This window comes from Helobdella robusta (assembly GCF_000326865.2).
Source record: "Helobdella robusta unplaced genomic scaffold HELROscaffold_103, whole genome shotgun sequence".
Classification (NCBI taxonomy): domain Eukaryota; kingdom Metazoa; phylum Annelida; class Clitellata; order Rhynchobdellida; family Glossiphoniidae; genus Helobdella; species Helobdella robusta.
Genome location: NW_008703585.1, coordinates 244,211 through 256,090, shown reverse-complemented (window position 1 = coordinate 256,090; position 11,880 = coordinate 244,211). Strand labels below are relative to the sequence as shown.

Sequence of the window (11,880 nt, the reverse complement as noted above, 5' to 3'; positions counted from 1 at the left end):
TGACCCACCTATTGTTGTTGTTGTTGATGATGTTGTTAATGATGTCGTTGTTGATGTTGATATGTTGATGTTGTTGATGTTGATGATGTTGATGTTGTTGATGTTGATGATGTTGATGTTGTTGATGTTGTTGTTGATGTTGATGTTGTTGATGTCGATGTCGTTGTTGATGTTGATATGTTGATGTTGTTGATGTTGATGATGTTGATGTTGTTGATGTTGATGATGTTGATGTTGTTGATGTTGTTGTTGATGTTGATGTTGTTGATGTCGATGTCGTTGTTGATGTTGATATGTTGATGTTGTTGATGTTGATGATGTTGATGTTGTTGATGTTGTTGTTGATGTTGATGTTGTTGATGTCGATGTCGTTGTTGATGTTGTTGTTGATTTTGATGTTGTTGTTGTTGATGTTGTAGTTGATTAAAGAGTTATATAGAGTTATATATGGTTGTATATAGTTATATTGGGTTATAAAGATTTATCTAAGGATATATTTATTTTCACAATAGTATTAATAATATTATTAATAATAATAATAGTAATAGTACTAGTAATAGTAATAATAATAATAATAATAATAATAATAATAATAATAATAATAATAATAATAAGTAACCTTGACTTGTCTTTCAGAGAGATGTAGCTTACATGAGATCTCCCATCTCTTCTGCCTCGTAATGTAGGAGTTACCGACGAATTCGTTCTCTAGGACCATAGTTTGATATCGGGTGTACGGTTTGCGTTTCTTACGCTGCCTCGCTTGCTGTTGGTCTGTTTGTTTGTTTGTTTCTATGTGTGTGTATCTGTGTGTGTGTATGTTTGTGTATCTGTTTGTATGTTTGTGTATCTGTGTGTATGTTTGTGTATCTGTGTGTATGTTTGTGTATCTGAGTGTATATTTGTGTATGTTTGTATATGTAGTTATGTTTGTGATAAAGTCAATTTTCTGAAAAAAAGCCCAAAAAATCGAGGGCTATAAACCAGAGAGGCATGAAAATACACGACAGAAATGTGTGAAATGTGTTGTTCTTGCAGATGGCATACCAAAATAGTCAACAATCTTGTTTATCGCTACAACAAAAACGAAAGAAACAAAAGAAAGAAAACAAAAACAAGGAAAAATAGCCAAAACAAATAAGGGAAAATAAAATTTTTTATAAGGCGCTGCATGTACGAAATCACATACTATGAAACATCATGATGGCTAGATGATATTAATACACAAATATACAAAAGTATACATAAAATCTGTATTTTTTGATACAGGAGTTTGTATATCTGATATGAAACATTACAAAACAAAACAAAAAAACTGCAATGCTGTACACAAAACATAGTTTCATCCATACAAAACTTAGTATCATCAATACAAACTTTGTATCGTCGATACAAAATTTTGTATCATCGATACAAAACATTATAATATTGATACAAATTATTGTATTATACACCCTAAGGCTGATTTAATCCAGAAGAAGGTATAAAAGGAGATGAATACGCCTGTATTAATCGTATTTTTCAGTTGTAAAGCTCACATAAAACTGTTGAATGATTGTATTCAATATAAATGCCTGCATGGCAGTTATGAAAAGTTTATAAGGACGACGACGACGACAACGACACGTGTCGTGGTGGTGGTGGTGGTGGTGGTTACGATGTTGCTGGTGGTGGTGATGATGATGATGATGATGATGATGATGATGATGGTGATGCTGATGTTGATTGTGTTATTTTCGGAGAAGATGATGATGACAGTGTCGAAATGATGACGGTGATGGAGGTTTTTCATCATGTTTGATTGGAGTTTCATCATCGTCATTCATCATCATCGTACTGATCATCATTATCATCTTCATCTTCATTATTATCATCATTTTCTTCTTCCTCATCATCATCATCATCGTCATCATCATCGTCGTCGTCGTCCCCATCCTAAGAAAATTTTAAATAATTTATCGTGGTGTCGCGGGGAGCAAAAAACATAAAAATACATAATTCAATTTATACGGACATACATACAAACACACATACATACATACATACACACATACATACATACAAACATACAAACAAGCATACATACATACATACAAACAAACAAACATACATACATACCGAAATACATATAAACATACATACATACATACGGACATACAAACATACACACAAGCATACACACAAACATATACAATACCCACAAACGTACATATATACTCACATATACATACATACAAGCAAGCAAACAAACAAAAACACGTATATACCAAAATACAAACATATACATTCACTAGCATATACAAAGATTTTCATTAAAACGACAAACCAAATATAAATCAACAAGTTTACATGTGCTTTTTATATTTACAAGTTTTTTCTTGTTTGTTTTTTGATGCAAACTTTTGGCGTTTTTTGTTTTTGTTTTTATTTTTCTTGGTATGTTTTTAAGTTTGTATGAATGTGTGTATGTATGTATGTATGTATGTATGTATGTATGTATGTATGTATGTATGTATGTATGTATGTATGTATGTATGTATGTATGTTTGCATGTTCATATGTTTGTATATTTGTTTGTATGTTTGTTTGTTTATCTGAAGATTTTGAAGGAGTTTTTTCTTTATGGTCAGATGCCAAAAAGCGGATGCAGATAATAGGTGGTCGATGATGAGAAATAGCTTGTCATGATGATGATGATGGTGGTGGTGATGATGATGGTGGTAGTAATAATGACGATGATGATAATAATGATGATGATGACGGTGGTGATGATGATCATGATGATGATGGTGGTGGTGATGATGGTGGTGATAAATCTAATGATGATTGTAAAGTTCTTTTATTAGTACATCTTTCCATCCATCCATTTCTTCATTCATTCATTCATTCATTCCTTCACGCACGCACGGGTACTCGTCCTCTTATTACACTCTGTCGTTCATTTGGTGTTCCTTGAGAAACGACTTTTCGAGGCCAAATTAACGGCCGGACGAGGCCAAAAAAAAGCGTTTTTCGCGCCAAAAACCAACTAGAAACTCAATCATGACGTCATTGAGTTATGAGTTTCGAGGGTGTGGTGGTGATGATGATGATGATGATGATGTTGTTGGTGATGGTGGTGATGATGATGATGTTGGTGATGATGATGATGATGCTTTGGTTGGTGATGATGATGATGATGATGTTGGTGGTGGTGATGATGATGATGATGTTTTGGTTGGTGATGATGATGACGGTTGTAGTAGCAAGAATGATTATGATGACGATGGCGGGCATGTTGAACAGGAAATACAAAACATACAACAGTATATGCAGAACATACAAAACAAACGTTGACAAAAACGTACAAAATATACTGAAACATACAAAAACATACAAAACAAAACGCGGACATATTTCTCCAGCTAAAATAGTTCTGCCCCATAAAATCTGGTTTCCTCTTATATCTATACGCGCTAATGTTGCTAGCGTTGTGCATCTTGTTTTTCGATATTTTTCTCAGTTTTGATTGTATTTTTGACTATTTATTTCATTCTTTAATTTTGTATTTTTTGTATATTTGTATATTTTTTGTATTATTTGTGTACTTTCCTACTTGATTTGGTTCTTTCATCTGGGTATTTTTTGAACTTACGTGTTTGTATCATTTATGTTTTTTGTAAAAAAAAAAAAAAAAAAAGTATTTTCACCTACACACACGCAAACACGCGTAGACGCCCATACACACACACACACACACACACACACACACAAACACAGACACACACGCATACAGGTTGAGGATTAGTGTTCTAATCATTAGTAATGTGAGTGTTCACGCCTGGACCATCCTGAAAGAATAACTTATGACTGTTTGGCTAGTTTTTTCACTTTTTTCTGACATTTTTCTGAAGTTCTTCTAGGTTTTTTTTCTCAAGTTTTTCGTTTTTTCTTAAATAGTAGTAGCAGTAGTAGTTGTTGTTGTAGTTGTTGTAGCTGTTGTGGTTGTTGTTGTCTTTGTTCTTGCAGTATTAGTAGTTGAAGTAGTAGTAGTAATATTAACTGTATTAGTAGTAGTAGCAGTAATAACAGTAGTAAAAGTAGTAGTAGTAGTAGCATGAGTAGCAGAGTAATAGTAGTAGTTGTAGTAGTGGTTGTCATCGATAGATCCTGTGTGGGAGAGTGCATTGCTCTAAACAACGAGCGTTCAAAGATTGCAAGTGGGTTTTCATGTTTGTATGTATGTTTGTATATTAGTTTGTATGTATGTTTGTATGTTAATTTGTATGTATGTCTGTATGTTAATTTGTATGTATGTATGTATGTTTGTATGTTAATTTGTATGTAAGTATGTATGCATGTTAGTCAGTTTGTATGTTAGTTAGTTTGTATGTTTGTATGTTTGTTTGTTTGATTATGTTTGTTTTTTTGTTTACAGGTTTGTTTCTTTGTTTTTTTGTATGTTAGTATATATATCTGTGCTCGCGTGTGTTTGAAGCATAAATTGTTTTAGAACATAAAAGATCAAAAACAAAGAATAAAAATACAAAACAAAGAACAAAAGACAAAACAAAAAACGCCATAAACAACGTCATTAAAACAACAAGACGAACCAATGTCGTTCCAGCTCAAACCATAAACTCTGCAATTAAAACGAAGAAAAAACATACAAACTTACAATCACATACACACGCCCATACACACGTACATACACACATACACACACACACACACACATGCGTACACGCACCTACATGAGTTTTATAAAGAGGTTTCTATAAGATTCTATGATAAAAATACAAAAAAATACATACAAAACAAAAATACAAACAAGCATACTAAACAAGCATACTAAACAAACACGCAAAACAAACATACATAAAACATACAATACCAGGCAATACAAAAAAAATACAAAAAAAAAATACAAAACTGCAAGAAAGTCGGAAGCCGACATTAAAAAGTTATTTAGAGCATCGCCATGCTTTGTTTTGGACGAATGCAGTGCGTGTGTGTGGTCCAGTACAATACAAATATGACGGATGTCATTCTATATCAGTCTTACGTGTATCTAAATATATCCATACAAACATACACACAAACAAACATACACACATACAAACATACACATACAAAAATACACATACAAACATACACATATACATACAAACAAACAAACATACATACATACATATATACATACCTAACCCTAACCCTAACCACATACGTACATACAAACATACAAACAAACAAACAAACATAAATACATACATACATACAAACATACAAACATACAAACAATAATAGCTCCCAGAGTCACGCACACGTGCACAACTAAAACATAAACGCCATTATAAACAAACACATAAAAAATTTTATGGCACATAAACATACATAAACCTGTTTATGCTGATTATTAAAAAGTATAAACATACCAATAATACAATTACATTATATTATACAAATGTATATGATATCTGACTTGTATGTATGTGTATTTACCGTTGGTGTGTGTGTGTGTATCTGCCTGTCTGTGTGTGTCTCTGTGTATGTGTGTGTGTGTGCGTGTGTCATTATGTTTTAAATTTATAATTTTTCATCGTCAATTGAGAGGTTATAATTGATTGTTGGCTGGAGGTATTTTTTATTAGGAATTCTATTTATTGGGTATATATACTTCATTGTTTCAACATCTGTCAATTGGTGTAATTATACGTAATATTAGAGGGCTATTTATTGGCGTTTGTTATTACTATTAGTAGTTATTACTGAATTACTCAAACTCTCTCGTTCTTTCTCTGTGTGTCTATCTCTCTGTCTATCTATCTGTCTGTCTCTCCCTCACCCTCTCTCTCTCTCTCTCTCCCTCTCTCTCTCGCTTTCTTCTTCTCAATATATATATAATAATAGGTTATTTTTCTAAGGCTATAAGGATATCTATTTATTTATTGTATCATTCCCAAAACATACATACACACATATAAAAAAAACACACAAACATACATACATACATACACACAAACATACATACATAGATGTATAAGGAAGGCCATTACATAGCGTTATGCTTTATTATCATTTGATGTATGCAGTTTTTTATCATTTTTTATCTTCCGTCCATCCGTGTTTGCTCTCTTCTTTCTTCAATATCTCACTAATATTGTCTCTCCATCCTTTTTGACTTACTTTCTCTCTCTCTCTCTCTCTCTCTCTCTCTCTCTCTATCTTTCTCCTTTTCTCTATTTTTTTCTCTCTCTCTCTTCTTCCTCTCTGGTGCCTCCTCATTCATTTTCTTTATCACATTCTATCAAACAGGTCTGTAAACAAAATGTAGCAATATGTTTCCCGTTCCAGTTTCTGTTGTTAGTACACATGTGTGTGTGTTTGTGTGTGTGTGTTTGTGAATATAAATAGAGAAAGAGAGAGAAAGAGAAAGAGAGAGGAAGAGAGTGAGAGGGAGAGAAAGAAAAGGAGAGAGAGATAAAAACAAATGATGATGAAAAAGAGAGTGAAAAGTTAAAGAAAAAGGTTGCAAAAATGAGAAGAAGAAGGAGAAGTTTGTTTTGATATGTTTATTAATATTACGGTGAGTATGTAAGTATGTATGTATGTATGTATGTATGTATGTATGTATGTATGTATGTATGTATGTATGTATGTATGTATGTATGTATGTATGTATGTATGTATGTATGTATGTATGTATGTGTGTATGTATGTATGTGAGATAGTGAGATAGCTTCATGATAGAATTATAAGATATGATTGTTTATGTTGATTAGTGATAATAAAAATGATATAAATGTATGCACCAGTCAGGCACATTGTAAATCTTTTTCGCGCTCTTTCTTTCTCTCTCTCTCTCTCTTTCTCTCTTTCTCTCACTCTTTTTCTGTCTATATTCTTTTTAAGACTTATTTCTTTCTTTCCATTATTCAATTTCTTCTAAAAAGTAAAACAATTTTGATGACTTGTAGTTTTGAAAAAAAAAATGAAAGTAAATAATTTGAAAAAAAAATGATTCGACATCTACTATGAGGACTGCTAGTTACACTGCATTGTAACGGCACCACACGAACTTCGAATGACGAAAAAGAAATTCCTCTCTTTGATTAAAAAATAAAAGCTGAAAACCACAAACAAGCATCAAATCTTTCCACAAGACTACATCCAATGAGGCTCCAAAAATTTTATAAATTAAATATAGAATTTAACATAAAAAATTTAAAAAGTAGTTATATTATAACACCACCAACACCAAAAACATCAACAACAGCAACATACAAACAACAACAACGTACAAACAACAACAACGTACAAACAACAACAACATACAAACAACAACAACATACAAACAACAACAACATACAAACAACAACAACATACAAACAACATACAAACAACATACAAACAACAGCAACATACAAACAACAGCAACATACAAACAACATACAAACAACAACAACATACAAACAACAACTACAAACAACAGCAACATACAAACAACATACAAAACAGAAAGGTTGAACACCATCAAGGTAGCAGCAGTTTTGTAAGCTCGGCTCCAGTAAGCTAGGCTTCCTCCTTTTTTTCACATCCATCCACAAATCAATATGCAAGCACGGGACTGAAATTAACATTTTTCCCGCGCTTTTTCTAAGAATATATTTTCCCGCGTTTTTTATTACTGTGTATATATGAATTCATATATGTATATATATATATATATCCAGAGGTTTTTTGCTGAATCCATATTTTTTCGTCGAATTATTGTATAAATCTTTCTGAATTATTTTCATCATGTGTAGTGTTTTTGACCTATAATGATAGAGTTATCTGTAAGAATTTGTCTGATCGAAATGTGTTGTGTGTCAGTGCATATACAAATACAGGAACATACAAACTGGCATACATAGACAGAGACATACGTACACACATACATAAGCACATACATTTAATGAGTTGTTTATTACATTTTATGACTTTTGTTTATAGCATTATTAAAAATTTACTTCCTGGGTGTTGATGCGTCGCAAAAATTTGCGTTTTTTGACCGTTTTTTCGTGAAATAACTATTTTCTTCTTCATTTTCTGTGATTTTGTTGTTGTTTGTTAGATATTGTTGGTTTATTTACCAAAAATTAAGAATAATAATATGAAAAAACGGGTTTCTGTGTAATTTTCACTTGTTTTATATAGCTAGGTGTAATGTTTTTTCATGGCGTGTGACATCTGCCGAGCCAAAAAGTCTTTTATTTCCGCTTTTATATTCGTTGGCAAGTTTGTTGTTCGTCTGTTTGTTTGTTTGTTAATTCGTTCGTCGTTCGTTCGTTTGTTCGTTCGTTGTTCGTTTACTTGTTCGTGATAATGATCGTGACGATGACGTGTCGATGATGACGATACCGGTGTGATGAACAAAGAGTCTATTAAGAGATCATTACGTCATGATGAAATCATTCCACTAATAGAGCCTACGTACAAGTCATTGCTGATTAAGAATCCGTCATTCGTGCGGCGTCACATAAATAATCACGATGACGTCATAATTACGTCATCAATCGATCGCTAACGATGTTTCATTGCGGACGCATCTTAAAACACTCGTCAAATTCGTAATTTGTTTTTTGATGAAACGATAGAGAGAGAGATGATAAAAAAGAAAGAATGAATGAAAGAAAAAGAGAGAAAGAAAGAAAGAGAGAAAGAGAGAGAGAGAGAGAGAGAGAGAGAGAGAGAGACAGGAGGAAGGAAACAGAGAATAAAAAATTTATGGTGAATTGAAGACATTAAGGAAAAGAAAAAAGGTAACAAAGAAAGAGAAAAAAGAAAATAATTATAATGAGGAAAAAGAGAGAAAGAGATAAAGAGAGAGAGAGAGAGAGGGAGAGAGAGAGAGAACGCATCAAAAAAGAATGAAATTTATGAAGAGATCTTATGTGATTTTTATATTTATTGCTTTCGTCTCTTTTCAATTATTTAGCTCGTGTACGGGACTTGAGATGAGATGATGATGATGACGACGGTGATGATGACGATGATAAAAATAATGTTAAATATTATAATTATTTTATAATTTTTAATGAGATAATACGTACGTCTGTATTTCTCTTTCTTTCTATCTCTCTCTCTCTATCATTCTTTCTCTCTCTTTTTCTCTCTCTTACTTTTTCTACTTCTCTCTCTCACTCTTTCTCTTTTTCTCTCTCTCTCTCTCTCTCTCTCTCTCTCTCTCTCTCTCTCTCTCTCTCTCTCTCTTGTTTGAATATATGTAAGCAAATGTACAAAAACCAGAAACCGAATGCGAAATAGATTTAAAATCAAATCAACTTTTCGTAGTCATGGTGACGTAAAACGCGAAACGTGTGTGTGTGTGTGTGTGTGTGTGTGTGTGTGTGTGTGAATATGCATTCGTTTGTTTGTTATGTTTTTCTGTTTGTATGTGTGCGTGTGTATGTGTGTGCGTGTGCGTATGTGAATGAATGTGTGTATGTAATATTACTGTCGTTATTGTTTGCATCATGATTTTCAATATTTGCTCGTCATCATCACATCACCATCATCACCATTACAATCATCAATATCATCATCATTATCTGATGAACTCTTGAACTTTCAATGCACCTGAACTTTAAACTATGGGGCTTAAAACTAATGCCTCCGTGTGGTGACTTTCATTTAAATGTAAAACAGTTAAACAGCCTACCAACAAATTTTCAAATATTCAATCTCTAATCAACCAGTCAAACAATCAGCAAACTATTCAATCAATCAGCCCCAAATCAACCAATCAATTAATTAAATATTCAATTAAAAAGTTAATCAAACACGTCAAACAGGAAATTATCCTTAATATCTCACACCTATCGATTCTTTCAAATTATATTTTTTGGAGACAAAATTGAATAAAAATCTATCAAAATAGCTTGAGAATTGTCATCCCAATTAAATTAATTAACATTATTAACATTATTTCATTTATATTTTAATTTTTTTTGGAATATTTGAATGATTTAAAATGAAATGAAGTTAGCGAAACTTCTGAGATGCGTGCTCTGCAACTTGATTCGAATGCCAGATGGCGACTGAGTGTGAAAAATGTCATTGAAAAAAATACCAATGCGTTGATGTTACGTAGTTTTTATTGCCCCGGTGTTAACTAACAAATCAATCAAGCAAACAACCAACCAACCAGCCAGCCAGCCAGCCAACCAACCTGAATGATGATTCCCCACGTCCGCAATGTAACTGCCAAGAGGATCACTATCAAATCTTGGCGGCATCCCGAGATCCGTCAACAAACTTCTTCCGGCTAAACTCGTGGGACTAGATTGATGATGATGGTGGTGGTGGTGGTGGCCGTAGAGGTCCGGGTAAAACGAGCTCAAGTTGCGATGGCTGGCCGCAGAGAGCTGGTTCAAGGGGTTAAACTGGTGTGGGAGGAAGTCAGTCCCCGTTCCGAATGAGCTGTATGGATTGTGTGGCAGGGTTGGTCCGTGTAGAGAACTAGAATAGGGACTAAAATTACTGACACAACCATTTCTCTGACTGCCTAGACCCGGCGGGGGTGGTGGAGGGGGGAGCGGAGGGGGGTCTGCGGGCTGGTAGTTCCACCCGTTGAATAATCTTCGATGGTCTGGTAGAGATTGGTGATGATGATGATGTTGTGGTTGGTGTTGTAGCTGGTGGCTGTTCCCACTGCTGCTGTTGTGGTTATTGCCGTTACTGCTGCTGCTGCTGCTCGTGTTGTTGTTGTTATTATTGTTGCTGCTGCTGTTGAGATGAGAAGATGATGAAGATGAAGATCCGGTTCCGTTGTTGTTCCCGCTGCTCCCTCCACCCAGACCAGACGATCCCAATCCTTGATAGGCGGAAGACATGTTGGACCGCGAGGGTAGAAAACCACCAATACTCAATCCCCCGCCATCTAGTGAGCCGAATTCAGACTTGCAGAGCGGAAAGCTCTTGTCAGGCTTGAAGCTTAGTTCGTCAATTTTGGCGGTTGGTGTTCAAATTTATCAGAAAAAAGTTCTGAAGTGTGTTTGTTGTAAGAAGTGATGTTTCTACGCTTCTTTGTGCGTGTTTTGTGTTTTTAATCAGTTTATTTCGTTAAAGTTGATGGTTGTTTTTTTATTTCTGGGTTTTCTGAATTTAATTCTCAGTTCAATTTTGATCAGCTTCAATTTAAATGCTTCCAGGTGTTGAATTGTTTCAATTTTTTTCATACATCTGTAAAAAAGTTGTAGCTCTTGAAAATGTTTGCCGAATTGTTTTTTCTGTAATCAATAGATGGATGGATGAAGTTTTATAGCGTCATTGGATGATGAAATTTGATAAATTTTTGTTTGAAACAGCTGTTAAAATCTTTAAAATTTGATATATTCTATAAAATTAATCAACAAAAAACACTTTCATCTTAGACAATGGAAACAATTCAAATATATACCAATCGTCAAATTAACGTTATGACTATCAAGAAAACCATATTCAATGTAAATTAAAGGTTAAAATATAGACTTATAAACTTAAATAATCTCAAAAAAACATTTAAAAACAATACGAAGTTCTTATCGATACATTAGAAGCATGTTTAACATAAAAGTATCAAGGTATCACAATAAATTCGACTCACTTGTCTAGGATTTTTTGACAAAATTTTTTCAAAAATTTTTCAAATTGATCGACATACACACATATATAAGTTTATTGATGATTATTTGTTGTATAATTGTAAAAAGTAAATAAAACAATCACTAGGAACTATGTTTTGCAGGATTCTAACTAGCTCTGAACATCAATATAAGCAGGTTTTGATTACAATTGAATGAATTATATCGAAATTATCCGATATTCGAGTGAATAAATGTTACATACACAGCTCGATGTTCAAATACCAATGGTTTT

The 11,880-nt window shown here is 33.3% G+C and overlaps 2 protein-coding genes across 2 annotated transcripts; both read right to left on the bottom strand.

The window, feature by feature from the left end:
* Positions 1 to 550: 550 nt before the first annotated feature.
* Positions 551 to 757, bottom strand: HELRODRAFT_91488 (hypothetical protein; the record flags this gene model as incomplete). Its single annotated transcript, XM_009012322.1, has 1 exon — positions 551 to 757. A coding segment is annotated over one exon (207 nt), but the record flags the coding sequence as incomplete, so codon positions are not given.
* A 9,232-nt stretch (positions 758 to 9,989) lies between these two features.
* Positions 9,990 to 10,856, bottom strand: HELRODRAFT_183291 (hypothetical protein; the record flags this gene model as incomplete). Its single annotated transcript, XM_009012321.1, has 3 exons — positions 9,990 to 10,061; positions 10,212 to 10,612; positions 10,676 to 10,856. 3 exons carry the CDS (start codon positions 10,854 to 10,856, stop codon positions 9,990 to 9,992), a joined length of 654 nt encoding a protein of 217 aa, XP_009010569.1.
* Positions 10,857 to 11,880: the final 1,024 nt, after the last annotated feature.